General features: G+C 40.9%; 2 protein-coding genes across 3 annotated transcripts; both read left to right on the plus strand.

Moving 5' to 3' along the window:
* The first annotated feature begins 2,635 nt into the window (after positions 1-2,635).
* Positions 2,636-8,361, plus strand: LOC112284817 (uncharacterized). 2 transcript variants are annotated; one of them, XM_024525089.3, is made up of 11 exons: positions 2,636-3,225; positions 3,653-3,721; positions 3,833-3,928; positions 4,151-4,290; positions 4,431-4,626; positions 4,758-4,933; positions 5,186-5,315; positions 5,633-5,793; positions 5,959-6,062; positions 6,814-6,916; positions 7,438-8,361. In XM_024525089.3, exons 1-11 carry the CDS (start codon positions 2,899-2,901, stop codon positions 7,661-7,663), a joined length of 1,728 nt encoding a protein of 575 aa, XP_024380857.1. In that variant the 5' UTR covers positions 2,636-2,898; the 3' UTR covers positions 7,664-8,361. The 2 variants fall into 2 exon arrangements, with proteins under 2 accessions (XP_024380857.1, XP_024380858.1); XM_024525090.3 differs by having other exon boundaries at positions 2,647-3,225; positions 3,533-3,721.
* Positions 8,362-13,593: 5,232 nt separating this feature from the next.
* Positions 13,594-17,947, plus strand: LOC112284391 (uncharacterized). Its single transcript, XM_024524139.3, has 3 exons — positions 13,594-13,993; positions 14,216-16,419; positions 16,522-17,947. Exons 1-3 carry the CDS (start codon positions 13,735-13,737, stop codon positions 17,353-17,355), a joined length of 3,297 nt encoding a protein of 1,098 aa, XP_024379907.1. The 5' UTR covers positions 13,594-13,734; the 3' UTR covers positions 17,356-17,947.
* Positions 17,948-19,832: the final 1,885 nt, after the last annotated feature.

Raw genomic sequence — 19,832 nt, forward strand, 5'->3', positions numbered from 1 at the left:
ATTGGAGTTTTTGTTGCTATTATCATGTCATAAATCCCATCTCAATGCATATTAAGGCAATGGTCTCAAATCTTAATGTAATTATTTGCTCAACTTCTCATCACAACCTTGAACATCAACTTACACCACAATAATAACTACAATTGTGTTGACTATTCAAAACACTATAGATGATAAGTGATTCCTAAAACATTTATTATAGTGTATTTTTATCTAATTCTACCTTTGTTCTCACTTGAATTCCAATCTTCCATCTAATTCTACTGCAAAATATCTTCACTTTCTATCTAAGAATATAAATGAAATCTAACTTTAATATTTCTTTTTTGTTTTTAATATAAATTTGAATATATTAGATATTTATTATATTTAAATTTATCTGAATATATATTTAAATTTTTCAAAAAGTAATATATTAATTTTTATGTAAAAACTTAAAATTATATATAATAAAACATTGGATATTCACTAAAAACTACACAATAATTAATCTATGTACAATTTTTATTAATGCTGTATAAAGAATATAATATGCTTTAAATTTAAGTCTATTTAATATGAAAAAATGTTATATCACAAATATTGAGTAATATTTAACAATACAATGAAAAATAAACTAAATAAGATTTTAAATGTTAGTTATGAATAATAAACATGTGGTTTTAAAATTGATAACATAATTTTATATGTCAAATTAAAATACATAAAGAAATACAATATATTTGTTAACTCTTTGGATAAATTTATGCTTATAAATCTGTATTCATACTTTTGTTTAAATCCCATCTTTTATATTGAAAGTAAAACTATCAAAGAGTTGAAAATTTAACTCTTTGAATAGATTGATGAATTAATATGTCAGTCTCAAATCAAAACATAAGATATTAAATGCTATTATATATATATGCACCTACTCATCTCAACAAGCATGAAATGTTTATATACTTTTGTATGTTGTAAAATATGATTTCAAATGTATATCATCATTATCTTATTACATATATATATATATATATATATAAATTATGTGTTTGTTTGTTTTGTTTTGTTTTTTTTGTGTATGTGTATATATATATATATATATTTTATACATTGAATGCAATCTGTGAAAAAGTGACATGGATGCTATTGGACAGTTTTTGTTTCCAACTTTGAATTGCTGTAAGCTGAGAACAATATTCTTTTTTGAAGATTAAAATTGAATAGATGTTGTGTATATTTTTGGTTCAATGTAATGGATACATGTTGTCAAAATATGCAAATTGTGGTCACACAACATGATTTTGCATCTTCAATTAAGGTGTTGACCCAACACATGTCATGACCAGGTCTATACATTTAAACATTGGAATCATATATTTTCAAAAAATACAAATATATTATTACTCAAGAATATACATTCAAAAACATTATCTCTATTATAAAACTTATCCAGGGTATAAATCAATGGGATAAACTAGGGAGACAAATTGGTTTTTTGATTGGCTGCATTACTCAATCATCATTGTTTTTTATCAAAACTTTTGCTTCATTGTTTTTATTAAAACTTAACTTAACTTGCCGATTTATTGCACCTTAACAAAACCAATCTTAGACTAAGGTGAAGATATCTTAGAGCTTGCTCAAAAGATGATTGCAACTTCTTTTAAAACTTGAAGGTTTCTTTTAATTGGATTCTCCGTTTTGTTAAGAATTTCACTATTTTCATTTTCTTTGACATACATGAGAATTAGAGTTTTTTTCAAGAATCCTTTTTGATGCACCGGATCTACATTTCCTTGATCAAAAGTGAGTTTTTTGTGTATAACTTTTCGTGCCACTGTACTTTGTCAAGTGTGTGATATAATGGACATTTCAATTGTGTTGATCAATTTTCTATTCTTTTTATAACTTGAATAGTTGAATTGCCCATCTTCTTTTAGAAACTACAAGTCTTTTTTATAAGTTCTTATAATAGAAATGTGCAGGTGCATTGTCTTTGAGTAGCATTCTCTCCAACTTTAGGCTTTTAGTATTGAAGTATTCACCAAGTAGGATGATATGGAGATGGGTGGTTTAAAGAGTTTTTGAAGAGATTTGTAACTTAGATAATTGAATTATAAAACAACATTTTTTTTGTGACAATGACGTGGGTTCAACTAGCCTGTATTATTATAAAGAAGCTTATGTATATGACAAAGAGACAAAGAAATCTTCTCATTATCCAAAATCTAAAAAATCATTAACAACCAAAAAGCCTTGTGTAACTTGCAAAAAAACCTCCAATTTACTATTTGTAAGATTTTTTTTTGTGCCCAACAACAGAAGATTCTGTTAATAAATAATTAAATATATTAATTTAGGATATGACAAGTCTATCGTTATCAATTAATAATTAGTATGTTGGGAATGGAAGGACTCACTGCGTTGGATGAAGTTGTTTCGTCTTCATCCAACTTTCAAGAATATCGAGGGCTTGGTGTCGACGAGCGAGGGAAGAGGCGGTCCACGTGGCAAAGGGCCGAGCATGAAACTCGAGGGGATTGTGAAGGCTCATTTGCAGGGCAATATCCACACTCGCGCGCGGCATCTCGCCCTCTATCCCTGATGAGCGGAATGTTTGCAAGGAATTGCCACTCCGCTGCCCTGCGCAGCCATTCAAGCTTTGCTCTGCGCTTCGCATTTGTCTCATCGTAGCTTGCGTCAGGGCCGGATTGTTGGGTTGTGGATTGATGGGGTGCCTTCCCACGATTGCTGAATTGGGTCCCTGAAATCGTAGCTTCGGACGTGGAAATTTTGCATAGGTTGGGTAGAATTTCCAGTTAGGGTTCGGTTTTGCTGGGAATTGAGCGTGTTTTTGATTGATTGAGAGGTAGATTGTAGGAATGTGGTGTGAGGAGAGGTGAGCGGGAAGCGGAAATGATTGCAGGTATGGCGATGCATCCGGCGATGCTGGTGCAGGCTCCGTCGACGTCCAACGGGGTGGCAATGCCGCTGTGTCGTAGAGTGAAGGTGGTGCCAAGGAATTGGAACCGTGGATTCGTAGCGGGAGAGAAGGCTTCATTCGCAGTTGGAGATGGAGGGTTGTTGTTTACCCTTAGAGCTGGGTCAGGGGGAAAGCGTAGGAAGAAGAATGGTGGCCGGGCGTGTGTGTTTATGGCTGCTGATTACTACAAAACTCTTGGAGTTTCGAAGACAGCGACTAAGTCTGAAATCAAGTCTGCTTATCGGAAGCTTGCCCGAAAGGTTTTTTTTCTGTCACTTTTGGTCTCCTCGAGAATTCATTTAGACCTTAGGAATAATTTGCTTTTGTTTTTTGTTTTTTTTTTTTTATAATTTTTTTGCGCAGTTCCAGTGTACACGTGCAGTCATGTCATCCGTCGAGGGATTGGAATTTAGATGGCTTGAAATTAATAGGTTCTGTCAGTAACAGCTATAGGGAAAATTATGAATTGTCGCTGTACATTCGTGGCAAATTGAGCCGAGATCATATGATTTGAAGCCGCTTTTTAGCTCAGATCTTCATTCTCTGATAGAAGCCAAAATATGGCAGGTGCTGCTGCAGGTTGTTTGAATGCCTGAAGGACTCACGTAAAGTTGTAACAGGGTAACAGAGGGCGAATCTATCTTAAGAGTTGTTGATATCGAAGTGATGTGTTGCTTGCATTTTCAGTATCATCCGGATGTCAACAAGGAAGAAGCTGCCGAGGAGAAGTTCAAGGAGATTAGCAATGCCTACGAGGTGAATTTTACAAGCGAACTCCGTCCACGAACTTAGATTTATCAGCTATATCATTTGTGTTACATTAGTTTGTTTTATAGGTACTGATTTTGTTCGTGCCTTCCGTTGTAGGTTCTGTCAGATGATGAGAAGAGGCCATTGTATGATCAGTATGGAGAAGCTGCCTTCAAGGGTGGAGCTTCATCCGGTGGTGCTGGGGCTTATGGGGTATGAAGCTTAAATCTTCTTCAACTTGAATTTTGATTATCATTTTTGTCGATTAGGAGCACACATTAATGCAGTAGATATTTCCGAGAACTTTTTAACTGTGGAAACTTTAGTTCAATATTGGCTGGAAGGCTTTCAGGTTTTTTGCAATTTATATGCAATATCCTTCCTTTGTAATGCACTCTAGATGTGGTTCTGACCTCGTTGATTTTGTTTTTTTAGGGAAATCCATTTGACCTCTTTGAGTCTTTCTTTGGTGGCGGAATGGGTGGCATGGGAGGTATGGGTGGCATGGGTGGCATGGGTGGCATGGGATTTAACACAGGACAACGCTCTAGATCTATGCAGGGTGATGATATTCGGTAAGAGTATCTGACTTTGTTGGAGATATTGGCGAACATATAGTTATAGAAACAAATCAGATAGAGTATCGAGCTGGATGTAGTTTTTTGTGTTTTACAATTTATTTTTGATGAACTAAGAGTTTTGTTTGTGGCTACAGATATGATATGACTCTAGAGTTTAAGGAGGCCATATTTGGGACTGAACGAACTTTCGACGCCACACATTTAGAGACATGTAGCAGTTGTTCAGGTAGTGGTGCTAAGTCGGGCAGCAGTAGAAAGAGCTGTCAGACTTGTGGTGGTATAGGGCAAGTTATTCAATCGTCACAAACTCCATTTGGATCGTTTTCTCAGGTATGTCTTTTTGTAGATATTAACTCCTCTTACTCACACCTGTATTTTTATAAGTAGGCAGAAGTTGTCAAATGGTATTTAATTCCTTAATGCTGTCGAAGTTGCTGAAGTTGGAGTGATTTTGTCTGCAGGTCTCTACTTGCCCAACGTGTAACGGGGAAGGTGAAGTAATATCTGAATATTGTAGGAAATGTGGTGGAGACGGAAGGCTGCGAGTGAAAAAGAATATAAAAGTGAAGATTCCTGTAGGTGTCAATAATGGAAGTACACTACGTGTTCGTGGGGAGGGTGATGCAGGCCAAAGGGGGTATTATATCTTCTTTCTATGTTCTTGTTGCTTGTGACTCGATATATGTTTGACTTTTTAACTTGATCCTGTGTATTGACTGATGCTTTCAGTTTCTTGCTGCATATGCTGTTCCTTGCGTGCTTTTTTGATGTGAAATTCGTGGTTGTTCGTTTATATGCATTTGAGTAGTAACACTTGAGTTGATTAATACATGGCCAGGTTTGATTTTGTAAAGTTTTTTACATCTTTGGTTTGTCTTTGTATCTGCAGGGGACCACCAGGGGATCTCTATGTCTTTTTGAGCGTGAATGAAATGCCTGGAATCGTTAGGGAGGGGACTAACCTGTTTTCTAATATCACCATCGATTATACGGATGCTATACTTGGCACAGTTGCTCAGGTTATTCTGTTCAGCCTCACTGTTTTGTGAACTTTCGCTTTTAACTGCAGTTTATTTGGAACGTTTTCTGCTGCAACGGTGTAGTGGTACTGTAGTTGTAGAGACTTTCAGTTTGATTCGCGTTGTGTACATGTCAGTTATTCTGGTATAATCGATCTCCAAGGATTCTGCTACCTTAAACTGTGATTGTGATGGCACATTTCCTTAGTTGGCATTACTTGTGTTTGGTGGATATTTGCGAAATTAGAATTGCATGCCGGTCTTTTTGTCTTGTCACGATGATTGTGAACTTGACATAGATTCTATTCGCCTGGCAGGTGCAAACCGTAGAAGGTGAGAAGGAACTTGAAGTACCTGCTGGCACTCAGCCTGACGAGACACTGGTGCTTCCCAAATTAGGAGCTCCTAAATTGAACAAGCCAACATCACGCGGTGACCATTATTTCACAGTAAAGGTCAAAATACCAACTCAATTAAGGTAAATTTCTTTGTCAGAATGCTACTAAAATTTTTTGTCGATATTCGTTTCACGGACATGGAATTCTTGAAACGTATGTTAAATCGGAAGTTCTTCTTTTCAACTCGCACCCTTTAACAAGGATCGTCAAATTTCAGTTCACAACTTTGTGTTGTGGATGTGCAGTGATGCAGAGCTTGAGCTGATGAAGAGATTAGGAGAGATGCGCAAAATCAAGGGAGGACGTGGAGGAGGCGGGAAAGCGCTGAATGCAACCAGCAAGCCTCAGCGTAAGAAGAGTGCGGCTGCGAAAGCCAAACAAACGAACACTCCTCTTAGTCCGGACCTTGCTGAACCATCAGGCCTTGAGTAGCCTTTCCGTTCGCTCTTTAGAAATCTGAGAGTTATTTTCAAATTTTGATGTAGTTTAAGCCTTTGTCAAGCCTCACGAGGCTTTCATGGCGTTGGGAGTATCAGTAAAACCGTGCCTGAGCCTTTCCGTATTTTCATGGCCTTGTATTTTGACATGAAAATGAATTCTTTTTCACTTCTGCAATATGCGAAAGGTTTTTCACGTCCATGGCTTAGAGTATTGTAGACAATTTATCAGTTTCGATTTCATAACGAGTCCTAGGTTACCAGCTTACATTTTGGATTTTTTCCCTTTAAGTACGCGCTATTGTGGATACGCACTCTGGTGCCAACAATTATTGTCTGTCAAGTATACATTTGGATTTACAGGTTACACTAGTTGTGATAGGTGAAACTTTTAGTAGTGTTTGAGAATTGGGTCAAAGAGTAATTTGTTCTATTCTTAAGTTAATGAACATTGTTGTTGCTGGGATTTTCTTGTTATGAGCATGATATCTGTAACGGACGGAATCATGCGTTGTTTTTTTCTTACAAGTTCGTGTGCTTTGTTGACATGCACACGGATTTACATTTACTACGTGAGATGAATGGGTACGAGAATTCCTTGGTTTGTGCAGTTTATTATTTTCGCCGCAATCTATGTCTGATGAATTGTTTCCTACTTCGCAGGTTCTCACGACAGTAAGAGTGATTCGCCTAAGGAAACGGGAGAAGAGTCTGTGCCTGCAAAACAAGGAAAAGGAATTTGGGGAGCTGTTAAGAACCTTGCTGGGTATTCTAACCAAACCAGTGCGATGCGGTTTTTCCTTATTCAAGAGCTAGCATTGAATTTGAGACTTGTGTATTTGACAGTTCTTTGTATATACCAGTTGTGTTATTCATACGGAAAGTATCTGGCGAGGGTGTATTAACAGTGGTGTCTTGTATTTTTTAATAGAAAACTTGAACTCTGCCTCTTAGTCAGATGGTTTCATTTGTTGAATTTAATGCTTTAGTTTTAGTGTTGTAATTGATTGCACTAACAGTGAAGGCTTTTAGGGGGTAAGATTCATGAGACTCTTTATAATACAGTCATTATAAACTCAAGAACCCGTAAATGATAACAGTATGAGATCTAAATCGTTATTCTAATAAAGCTCTGAATCCTTAAGACATTTTTTAATTAGATTAGCAGCCTGCTTCTAAACCCGGAACTCAAGATGTCAAGTTAAAGTATCTTGCCAAGCTTCTTAATGGTCCACTTCGAGTTCTATTCCTTTGCTGGATCTCAGTATAATATTTGTTTGTGAACAGGGCGAAACAGTCTCCTGGGCCCAATTTTGGATCTACCAGTATGCATACCACCATGTCACAAGGAGACTCATCTGCGATTGGTCAATCATCGACGAACAAACCCTGGGGGTTAATACCATCTTTGGTCGTCATTACCCTTTCACTATCCATGATTTTCTTTCTCTATCCTTACATCCTACGCCTCCTTTCATGGGCCATTGCCCGGGTTACGTCTCTCCGTAGGTAACTAATAGGTATTCATTAAAGTTTGCTCCCTACTTCTCGCAATGAAACTATCTTCCGACTTGCTGGACCTCATTTTTAGTTCTCTGGAGGACTCGCTGACGGTCATCCTGCCTGTGTATGAACCCACATGTCAAAGTAATTCATGAGGCTCCAGACAGTGGAGTGCTGGAAAAAGATAATTTCTACGGAAATTTGTAGTCAGCAAGTGATAATGGATCTATGGAGGACACGAACTCTGCTTTCTAAAACAACTACGCAAGCGCAGCAGAAAATGAAAGCTTTAGCTCAAGTTGCAGTGGTTGGCCTGTGTGTACTCCTCACTTTCTCACTCCAAGCTCGGAATTCGACTGGACCTGAAGCTTAGTCTTTTTCTCTTCAAATTCATGCATTCCCAATTGGGAGGGCGAGCAGTTGCATGTTGAGAACTTGATTTCATAGGGTATTCAGATTCTCACAATTTAGGTTCATAGCTGACGTTACGGTTAATAACTAATTGAGAATTATGACTTGATACGCTTTTAGCTGACTAAGGTACTCATCCTGTGTTGAAGGTTGCGTTTAGGTGTGCATTACGAAGGCTACAAATTGGAGTAGCTTTGTTTATCCAATGATCTTGATAAGTTGACAGTCTCGTATTGGTCATATGGACCTTAAACTCATATAAAGGCATTCCATGGAAGCATTTGGTTACAAAGGGAATGTTTGTGCAGTAGTACAACACTCAACGTGTTCTTCAGACAATGTTTGGTGAGAGTTCGAGCATGTCTGGAGTTCCATTTTTCTAGTTACAGAGTAAGTTTTGCTCCCTTGTTGTGTTTTGTTTGATTTCCTTTTCTTTCTGTTTTTTGGGCTTTCACGAATAAAGTTAGATTCCTTATGATTTATCAAAAACGATTTCTTAATGTTCAATAGTGCTGGGCATGATGGAAAAAATGTCACAGTATTTTGGGTCACTTGGGACGAATCTAAACCCCTCGACATCTGGGATGATTTTTGGTTATCGAACAATCAAGCTTGTTCTCTGTGTTACTCATTAGCCTCAAACCTGGACTACCTCTCCACCTGCAAGCATGTGTGAGCCTCAAGGCCAAGGCTCTCTCTGCTTCTATCATAGCAAAGATTGTAAACTGTAGTCAATGAGGACTTTCCAAGATATTGCACATCCAGTCTTAATAATACGGCTTTCACTCCCTCCATGTATTAACCACACTACTAACAAAATTATGTCAGTTTTAGTGGCCATATAAGTAGAGAGAATTTGTAAAATTGAGTGATTGTCCCCTATCCTGTGGGGGTTCCCCTTGTGGTGCCCACACGCACATGCTAAAGGAATTTAAATTGACAAAAAGGGAAAGCATGGGTGTCCAAGCTCTACGCATTGCAAAACAACGTCTATCCAGAAGGAGAAGACCTAATCCAACCTGAAGAATTTAGAAGGCAGTGCAGACTTTTACACAACCTATAGGACTGCGGATGAGCCCTCACGTGAAGAAAACATGAGATGTGTGTGCAGGTGCGAGTGTGAACATTAGAGATCTGTGTGCAGTGTATCGTCCTCGGCGAATGAAGATGGTTATGTCACGCAGTAAGCGAGGGGGGTTGGCATGCAGGTCGGATTTAGCAATTGCACGAGGGCCATAACCAGCTCACAGACAGAGCACTGCATCGCATTGCATTGCATTGCAATCCAGTGATCTTTGGACCTCTTGTCCTGCCTGTGTACTCTGTCCGAGCCTGGAGCAAAACCCTTCCTCTGCTCACTAATGCACACTTTCAGCCCCTACTCTGTAGCCTCTAAGGTTTAAACCTGCTCCTCTCTGCACACACTTAAATGCATCTCCCTGCTCGCATGGCTGTGAAACTACCAGTTCGATTTTCACGGTGAAGGCGACCATCTCGGTGGTTTAGGGTTAGGGTTAGGATTAAGGCTTAAGTGGGTCTGATCACTTCACAGACCAGAGTGACCCAGTAAGCCCTAAATCCAAAATCCGCCATACCCCACCTTCAGGGTTCAATTGGGGTGCACTTTTTTTCCTCATAAGTTAACAATTGGTGTAAAATCCTTGAAGAATGGTAAAGGAAAGATGAGATTGAGGTTACCCAATGTAGTGTTTTCATGGTTTCATGTTTCACAATTCACTAACACTAGAAATTGAATTCTAAACTTTTGTAGTAAATCTGAGTGTAACGTAAGCTTGTGAATTGTGTTTGTGACCATAAAATTGAATACTTGAATGAATGTGTACGATAACATTCACACGTACTTGAACAGCAGATAATAGCGTGTGAATTAAAAACTTTTATTTTGTGTTCAATCAAAAACAAAAGTACCTAAGAAAGGCAAAAGGAAGTGGGGTACCTTTTTCCTTTTCGTCTTCTTTGTCTTTGGAGGTAACCGTAACTTCGGAATCCAGAATTTTTTATTTTTACCCAGGAAGTTGACAAACGCAAGCAAAGGTGAAAGGTAGTGAAGTAAAACCCCTTCCACGAGGAATCCATCATCATTCAAATTCAAATGTAAGACCAAAGTCAACCAAAGCGATGACCTCGCCACGTGGGATCCAGCACAGCTCGTGATCGTCGCCGGATGGATGAATGCAGTCCCCATAATACTTTCATCCCACGTAATCTGCTCGATATGGTGGATGTATGTTGGATGAAAACAGTATTATATATATATATATATATACAACTCATTCATTCGACGTGCACGTTCTTAACAACTACAAGAAGAAGATGATGAAGAAGAGGCTTCGTCAATAAATTTAAGGACACAAAAACAAAAAAAACAAAATTCATTTAGTATTTTAATGTTAGTGAAACATTAATACTAATAATGATATCAAACAATGTTTAAAGCCGTAAAGTACATGCACAGAGTTGACTACTGGAGTAATATTAAATCTTACATTAAATCCTGCACAACATCTTCAAAATTCCTACGTAGAACAGTTAACTCGTGCACGATTTTTAATTTTAGGGTTTTGTTCTCAGCGTTGAGTTAAATGAACAAATAACGTTGTGCTTGTAAACTTGGGGTTCAAACTGACAGTGATCCAACAGGTAACTCTGCTCCGTGGCTCCTTGAATTGGGCAGACAACTTTCACTAAAGTCTTCAAATTTATATTTTTTCATAACTGTAATAAATGCTTTACATCAGATACAAATATTGTAATTTACTGTTTACATAATTTCGATAGATTTTTTTATTTATGATTCTAACAAAGAAATAGTAAATATTCATATGGACAAAGAAGCTATTGGAAGCTACATGAGTTATCTACATCAAGTCTGATGCATAAAAACGTTGGACTAATTTATTCTGTTATTGCTACATTTTAATAAATGCACAGATTTGCAATGTGAGCTCGGGTTTTGTACATTCACCAAAAATTTCTAGACCTGATTTTTCTGGTAGCAAGCAACTGATCAAGAAAAAATAACCTAAAACAATGCAGTGTTTCATAATTGTGAATTTAGGCATTCACCAGTTAATTCTACTCTCCTTTTACTTCTGTTCCTATTTTAAAAACATATCTTAAGTGATGTTCAATGTCCAAATTTATGTTTAGTGTTATTTAGTTACTCCAAATAGAAATATTCAACTTTAAAAGTTGATACTGTTAGAAAACGATCATGATTACAAATAAAAGTTTGTAGACCACAAATTTGGATTATTATTATTATTATTATTTGACTAAATAAAATACATTAGTCGATGAACATCAAGTCAACAAATTTGAAGAAGAACCTCTTTTGTGGCAACCCTTTCTAATACATATACACATGCAATCTAGAACCTATAAGTATCTAGAATTTGTACAAATTTACCTTTTAAGCAAAATAAAAATAGTCTCCACTATATTTACTATTCATGAATAGAATAATAGTATTTTCCCATAGTTGAGGGGCATGATACTACTTAGGTGTTCATACCAGAAGCTTCTAATGAGCTCCATGGCAATACAAAGTAAACTCACTGTACTAGTACTACAAACTTCTCAAGTGACTAAGGTCATCCAGAAGCATCCCCACAAATCATTGTGATCCATGACCCACTTCATAGCTACACTCAAATCAAGAGAGCATGTGAGCAAAAAATTAGGGTAGCCCACATCAAAAGGTGGATCATGTTCATTCTGAACATTAATCAAATAGACCACAAAAATCACAAGCCTGAGTCCAACATGAACCCTAAATAAAATAGTCGTCAACCATCATATGTACATGCATGCAATTGTGTGTAACTGCCAGTAGGTGTTGTCCTAACATTTGTCCAAACCAAATATAAATTCCAGCTTTTATTTTATATATTTATTTTATTTATAAGTGTATGGATATGGAGCTGAGGGCACTCGAACACGTGAAAACTTTGAGTTCCAGCTCAGCTCAAGTGCGAGGAGTGACGATACGAAAATCGGCCAAAAACCCCTTTCCACACCGCGACTGACCTACACCGTATGTATATTTCGTACGTGGATGCGTATAATATCGATGGAACGGCGCGAGACGAAGACTGGCCCCTGGTGTTTTAGTACGGGCCCTGGAATTGACTCAAATACCGGCGACTTGATGGTGCGTTTCTTCTCGAACGATTTCGAACCGCGAGCCGTCATCAATTGGGCGGCTCGCTGCGATCAAACCCACCGGACCGATTGAGGGCTAGTTCGATATTGCAATGTGGAGACGATGCTGGGTTCGAGAAGGGGGGCAAGGGGATTGAGCGTTTCGGATACAGCAATCGCACTGATCATGTTGCTGCAGCTGCTGCTGTAGGCATGGTGTTGTAGCTAGTGCTGCAGGGTTGAGTTCGATTGCTGCTCAACGTTTCGAAGGTTGTGGTGAATCAGAAACGCTTGCTGCATCCGCAAGAACCTACTGGTCTTTGGAGTGTTGTTGCTTGTCTTCTAGTGAAAGGAGTGAGTGTTGATAGGTAGACTTGTGCAGGACCGGTGCTGAAGCCGTCTGACACTAGACCCACCATCACGTCGCATCGCACTCGCGGCTGCAGGCAACATCTGAGTGTGCACGACGGGAGGGGGTGATGCTAGCGAAGGCGACCGTTGCGACCTTGGGTGCCAGATTGCGCAGTTGGGTGGTGGATTCTGGGCTTGTGGGTGACTCGATTCTCTGGATTGACCTGGGTGACGGCTACAGTGATCAGGCCGGGACGATCGTGTGGTGGCCTCTTTTTGGAGGCTTGTTTGTGGCCTCTTGACGACGTGGAAACCAAGGCCGTTGAAGTTGAGCAGGCTCAGGGGGGGCTTTTGGCAGAGTGTCGGCGGAAGAGGAATTTGTTTGTGCAGAATAGAGATTGCCGGAATTGCTGGCTACAGGCGAGTGAAGATTCTTGCATTAGCTACAGCAGGGGTGCTCGATGTCCATGAGATTGCGAGTATAGCGCAGTTTTGTTTTCGTGCCGTTCGGGGTTGTGGTCTAGCTTTGTGCTGGTGGGGTGGTACTGTTGTATAGCTGTGCACATGGCAGGAGGGGAGAGGGAGAGGCGATTGCGGTAGGGACGAAGAGGACGGAGAAGGACACAGGAAGGAGAGAACGAGTCTCTGTCGATAAAGGTTGTCAAATAATTGTTCTTTTTAGTTGTCCAGATCGGTCAAACCAAAAAATTGAATAATCTCAGGGCTCCGTCTGTTGAATTGCATGGTTAAGCTCGAGCTCGACCTTGCCTGCCAGGAACAGGCTCACGGGATTGTCACTGATGTTGCTTTGTGCACTTCGTCCTACAGCTCAATCCCTTGGAATATTGCTACTTCGTTCTTGTCCACATCACGTGGAATTATGCACAGAAGCAAAGTTTCGAAGGTTGTAATCTTCAGGCTGGGTTTTGGCAAGGCTCCGCATAGGCTATGGAGGCCAGCAACGCCCGCCACAAGTTTGCAGGTTGAATCTTCGAAGGCCACAGAACCATCGGAAGAATTCAAATTCGCTGCGTAGGAGTTATGTTCTGCGATGCACTTGGGCTGTTTGGAGCAGTAGCTTGAACAATTTGTAAGAGTGTTTGCTATGATGAAGAGTTTGACGATGGTTAGAAAGGAAAGGTGATAAAATTGGCAATGGGAGGAGCCAGGGCGGAAGTACTTCTTTCATTGGTTGTGGGATTGCTAGTGCTCTCTGTGGGTGCGCAAGATGTGATGTCGGACATAAGGGCGCTGCTGGGGATCAAGGCGGCCTTAGCCGATCCCCAGGGTGTCCTGAACAATTGGATCACTGTGTCTGAAAACGCTCCTTGCGACTGGCAAGGGGTGATATGTTGGGCTGGCCGTGTCTACGAGATCCGATTGCAACAGTCCAATTTGCAAGGCCCTCTCTCAGGTTCTTCACACACCATGCCTTTCATGCCTTCCCTGAATTTCAAGTCCTGAAGTTGAGGTAGATATCTCTGCCGAAGAACGTCCCGCCATCAATAACCAAAGAGTGTTGCCCTATACTTACGACATTGTTTGTATGTTCGTTCGTTCGTTTGTTCAATTTTTTTTGTTTTTTTATCACAAATTTTATCTAACTTGTTTTTGTTCTTGTGGAGGGATATTCCAGTGGACATTGGCGGCTTGAGCGAGCTTCGGCGATTAAATGTGCACACCAATCGTTTGAACGGCAACATACCGGCGTCGCTCGGTAACTGCAGCCGTTTGCACGCGATATACCTCTTCAACAATGAATTTTCTGGCAATATTCCCCGGGAGATTTTCCTTGGTTGTCCAGGGCTGCGGGTGTTGAGTATTTCGCACAACAGGATCGTCGGGGTTTTACCAGCCGAGGTTGGAACCTCGCGAGTCCTCCGAAGTCTTGACCTGACGAGCAACTTGATCATGGGGAGTATCCCCGTGGAGCTTTCTCGGTGCTTGGGGCTCAACGTGCTCGCTCTCGGCGATAACCTCTTGTCCGGAAGCCTCCCCTATGCGTTCGGCCGTTTATTAAACCTCGAACGTCTCGACGTCAGCAGCAACCAGCTTGGCGGCGAGATTCCTGTGGAGCTCTCAAGTTTGGGAATGCTGCAATCTTTGAACCTTGCGCACAATAATCTCACAGGAAGCGTTCCCAACATCTTCTCCACTCTTCCAAGGTTGCAAAATTTGCGTCTCGCGGACAATCTTCTGAGCGGGCCTCTACCAGCAGAGATTGGCAGTGCTGTGGCGTTGCAGGAGCTCGACGTGGCGGCGAATTTTCTCTCGGGAGGATTGCCAGTGTCTCTTTTTAACCTTACGGAATTGCGTATCCTTACTATCTCCCGCAACCTCTTCACTGGTGGCATTCCAGCGCTAAGCGGGTTGCAGAGTATACAATCTCTGGATTTAAGTTTCAATGCATTTGACGGCGCTATTCCGAGCAGTGTGACGCAACTTGAGAATTTGAGGGTGCTCGCTCTCTCTGGGAACAAGCTGACAGGGAGTGTTCCTGAGGGACTCGGACTCCTCACAAAGGTACAATACTTAGCTCTCGACGGGAATCTCCTGGAGGGCGGCATTCCGGCCGATTTAGCGTCGCTTCAAGCGTTAACTACTCTGTCTCTCGCATCGAATGGTCTCACTGGTTCTATCCCAGCGACGCTTGCAGAGTGCACGCAGCTTCAAATCCTCGACCTCCGGGAGAATAGATTGTCTGGCCCCATTCCAACGTCTCTCGGGTCTCTCCGCAATTTGCAGGTACTACAATTAGGGGGGAACGATTTGAGCGGAGCCCTGCCTCCAGAGCTGGGTAACTGCTTGAATCTGCGGACCTTAAACCTCAGCAGGCAGAGCTTGACGGGTAGCATACCATCGTCCTATACATTCCTTCCCAATTTGCAAGAGCTTGCGCTGGAGGAGAATCGCATAAATGGCAGTATCCCTGTGGGATTTATAAATCTTCCAGAGCTTGCTGTGGTCTCTTTGAGTGGTAACTTTTTGAGTGGGCCTATACGCGCCGAGCTCGTACGAAACCCTAAACTGACAAGTCTTAGACTTGCTAGAAACCGCTTTTCTGGAGAAATTCCCACAGATATCGGCGTCGCCACTAACCTTGAGATCCTCGACTTGAGCGTCAATCAGCTCTACGGCACTCTTCCTCCATCACTCGCGAATTGCACTAATCTTATAATCCTTGACCTTCATGGCAACAGGTTCACAGGAGATATGCCCATTGGGCTTGCGCTCCTCCCAAGATTAGAGTCCGCAAACCTTCAAGGGAATTCGTTCTCCGGTGGAATTCCTGCTGAGCTAGGCAACTTGTCGAGGTTGGCTGCCCTAAACGTGTCCCGCAACAATCTCACTGGAACCATTCCGGCGTCGCTAGAGAATCTCAACAACTTAGTGTTGCTTGACGTCTCCTACAATCAGCTGCAGGGCTCCATTCCAAGTGTTCTCGGGGCAAAATTCAGCAAAGCATCCTTTGAGGGGAATTTCCATCTGTGTGGACCTCCTCTCCAAGACACAAATCGTTACTGTGGTGGGGTCGGTTCCTCAAATTCGTTGGCCTCAAGATGGAGAAGGTTTTGGACATGGAAATCTATCGTGGGTGTTTCCGTGGGCGGTGGCGTGCTTCTTTTGATACTCTTGGTATTATGTTCTTTCTGTATTGTGCGTTTCATGAGAAAGCAAGGTAGGAAGACTAACCGGGAGCCAAGATCGCCCTTGGACAAGGTCACCATGTTCCAGTCTCCGATTACGCTGACAAACATTCAGGAGGCCACGGGGCAGTTCGACGAGGATCATGTCTTGAGCCGCACTCGCCATGGGATCGTCTTCAAGGCCATTCTACAGGTACTGTTTTCAATCCTCCTTCCATCCGGCGGCCATAACTTTCCCCCTACTCGTAACCCACCGTGAACTGATTCTCATGTGAACTGGGAGCTACTCGTGCAGGATGGCACGGTGATGTCAGTGCGGAGGCTCCCCGATGGCGCCGTAGAGGACAGCCTCTTCAAACTCGAAGCTGAAATGCTGGGCAAGGTGAAGCACCGCAACTTGACGGTCCTTCGAGGCTACTACGTTCACGGGGACGTCCGCCTCCTGGTCTACGACTACATGCCGAACGGAAACCTCGCATCCTTGTTGCAAGAAGCGTCTCAACAAGACGGCCACGTCTTGAACTGGCCCATGCGGCACCTCATTGCGCTCGGCGTCTCACGAGGCCTTTCCTTCCTGCACACGCAATGCGACCCTCCGATTGTCCATGGCGATGTGAAACCCAACAACGTCCAGTTCGACGCGGACTTCGAAGCGCACCTGTCCGAATTCGGCTTGGACAAGCTTTCCGTCACCCCTACCGACCCCTCTACCTCCTCCACGCCAGTTGGCTCCCTCGGCTACGTCTCCCCGGAAGCCACCACGTCCGGGCAACTCTCCTCTGCAGCTGATGTTTACAGCTTCGGCATCGTGCTTCTGGAGCTTCTCACGGGACGTAGGCCTGTCATGTTCGCGAACCAGGACGAGGACATCGTCAAGTGGGTGAAGCGACAACTCCAGAGTGGACAAGTATCCGAGCTCTTCGATCCTAGCCTCTTGGACTTGGATCCCGAGTCTTCTGAGTGGGAAGAGTTTCTCCTCGCGGTGAAGGTGGCTCTCTTGTGCACCGCGCCGGATCCCATGGACAGACCTTCCATGACCGAGGTGGTTTTCATGCTGGAAGGGTGTCGAGTGGGGACTGAAATGCCGACCTCCTCCTCCGAACCCACAAACCAAACTTCACCCGTATGAGTCCAGCTCTCTCTCTTCGATCGGCTTCACGATTCTCTGGACGCAGTTCAGCGCTGGAGCAAGAGGAGCGGCGGCTGTTGCGTCGTCCCACCGCGACAGTTTCACCACGATACTGATCCAGCCACAGAATTTCTTCAGCTTTCTCACTGCTCTGCCACGCTACTGGACGTCTCTGCAACTGCCCGCCCGGCTGAGGACTCTACGCGCTCTTCATAATCTTCACAATCCTCGGCCTCTCAAATTGTTTTTCCTCTGTTAGATTCTCACTCGTTGCCCCAGCTCAAGGAACCCAGTTTGTTTAGCTGCGCATGTCTAGCGGTGCATTTTGTGTAGCACACAGGTGCTAGGATTCTTACTCGCTGTGGATTCCATCACGCCTGCTCCCTTATTCTTTTAGCAACAGAGCTACATTTCAAGCTATTGAACAGAAGATCCACTCCGCTATTCATTCGATCCCCGAGGAAGCTTTTCTCCCCCATCGATATTGTAGCAATACCTCATTAACTACTGCGACCACGCCGACTGCACGAATCTGTCTGCTGCATCTGTGGTGCCTGTTGTGCACAAAAATAAAACAGCCCGATTCGTCCTACGTGCCGACGTTGTTACAAAATGGATACCGACACTGGGTGCATGGTTTAGAAAGTGCGGTCTGAAGTCAGCGCTATAGGGTCAACGTTTCTGTGCGTGTGTGTGTGTGTGTATTTTTATTTATTTATTTATTGTAGTGTTTTTGACGTGGGAATGACGATGATGGCTTTTGATTGCCAATGTGGGTTTGATTAGTTTTTTTGTTTACAGCCACAAGGGAAGGACATCATGGTTTTGTGGAGACCCATGATGAGGTACAAATTTGATGTTGAGGTTTAACCAACATCATGGTTGTAGTAGATTGTTGTTAGATAGTGTGTGTCATGCCTTTAGTTCTTACACAAAATGACATGATATTTAATAAGAATTTTGTATGTGTTTGAGTCATTTTTTAAAAAAAAAAAACAAATTTTTTTAACGCTGTTGCTGCTTTTCATTTGGGTATTCTTTCCACAATTTGGGTTTTTCTGAGCAAACTTGCACTCGTATTTTGGATATCATATATTGTGAATGTTCAAAGTTACTTTTAGTCTTTCCATAACTCCTGTGAGGTTGAATATTTCTGTGCTCAAAACAATGACATGCTCCTTGATTTACTTAAATTTTTGCATATATTTTTTTTTTTTAAAAAAATTTTAGTTCACTTTAACTAATGTTTTGTTGTTCTTCTTCTAGGAAAGTTTTTTTTTAAAAAGACAGTCAATTATTACCTAATACTTTTCTTGCACACAGTAATTTCAAATGTTAAACCAAACATTTTATATTGTGCATTTCGTCAGCTAATTTGCTTGTACATCTGTTGTTGTTTTTGTTTTTTTGTTTTCAATTTGTTTCTTTTTTGTTTTTGTTTTTGTTTTGTTTTGTTTTGTTTTTTTTTTTTTTGTAAATGAAAATCGTTTTTCTAACATCATTGACTTCAATCTTTTCTACTGAATGTAATGAAGAATTCCATATACAATTTCACTCTTTTTTGTGTAGGTGATATTCATGCACACATGCATCCCACATTCACTCATTTATTTGCCACGTGCAAAGAACCAATATGGTCAATGATATGATGTACAAATAACAAAGTGGAGGTGTTTTTACAAGTTATACAAGGCTTTTTGATGGTGGTTATTGAAATAATGAATTTGATTTTGGTCAATGAGAAGGCTTCTTTATGTCTTTGTCTTATAACTAAGCTTCTTTATAATAAACTATATAAAAAAACTATATAACAAACTAGCAGAAACTTGTGTAGTTAGACATGAAAAAGCTATAAAAGCTTATGGGAGCATTTTGTTCGAAACTATGGGACCCCAAAAAGCCCTACGATGCTATATTTTTCAAGTTCCTATGGTCATGGGTTCCTACATTCTCTAAATTCCTTTCTTTATGGGAAATGAGAAGGCCTCTTTGTCTTATACCCAAGATATTTTACATAATAGATGGGGACATAATTCAAATGAAAGCTAACACAAAATAGAGTTTTTTTTCAATAGTATTTTAAAAATATAAATTGGGTTTATCTTTATTTATTGAGGTTTTCATTGTTGATTACTTTCGTATTTATGAATTTTTGCTACGATTTATTTAGTTTTTAGTTTATTGTAAATTTCATAAGTTATTTTACAATGATGTTTGCTTAATTCAACACTAATACCAACAATTTTAAAAAAAACCAATAAGATTATTATTATTATTATTATTATTTTTGAAATATAGTTTTCTAATTTATTTGCTTTGTTTTAAAAGAATAGAATAACAAGAAATAAAACTGATGTTGTTGAGTTTTTTTTCTTTTCCTTTCTTTACTTTAGTAGAATCAACCTCGAATTTACTTGATTTTATTTCCAAATGGTTTGAAATGTGTCACTTTCTTACTTTGAAAACATACAATAAAT

Source organism: Physcomitrium patens, chromosome 7 (genome assembly GCF_059467195.1).
Source record: "Physcomitrium patens ecotype Gransden chromosome 7, ASM5946719v1, whole genome shotgun sequence".
Taxonomy (NCBI): Eukaryota; Viridiplantae; Streptophyta; class Bryopsida; order Funariales; family Funariaceae; genus Physcomitrium; species Physcomitrium patens.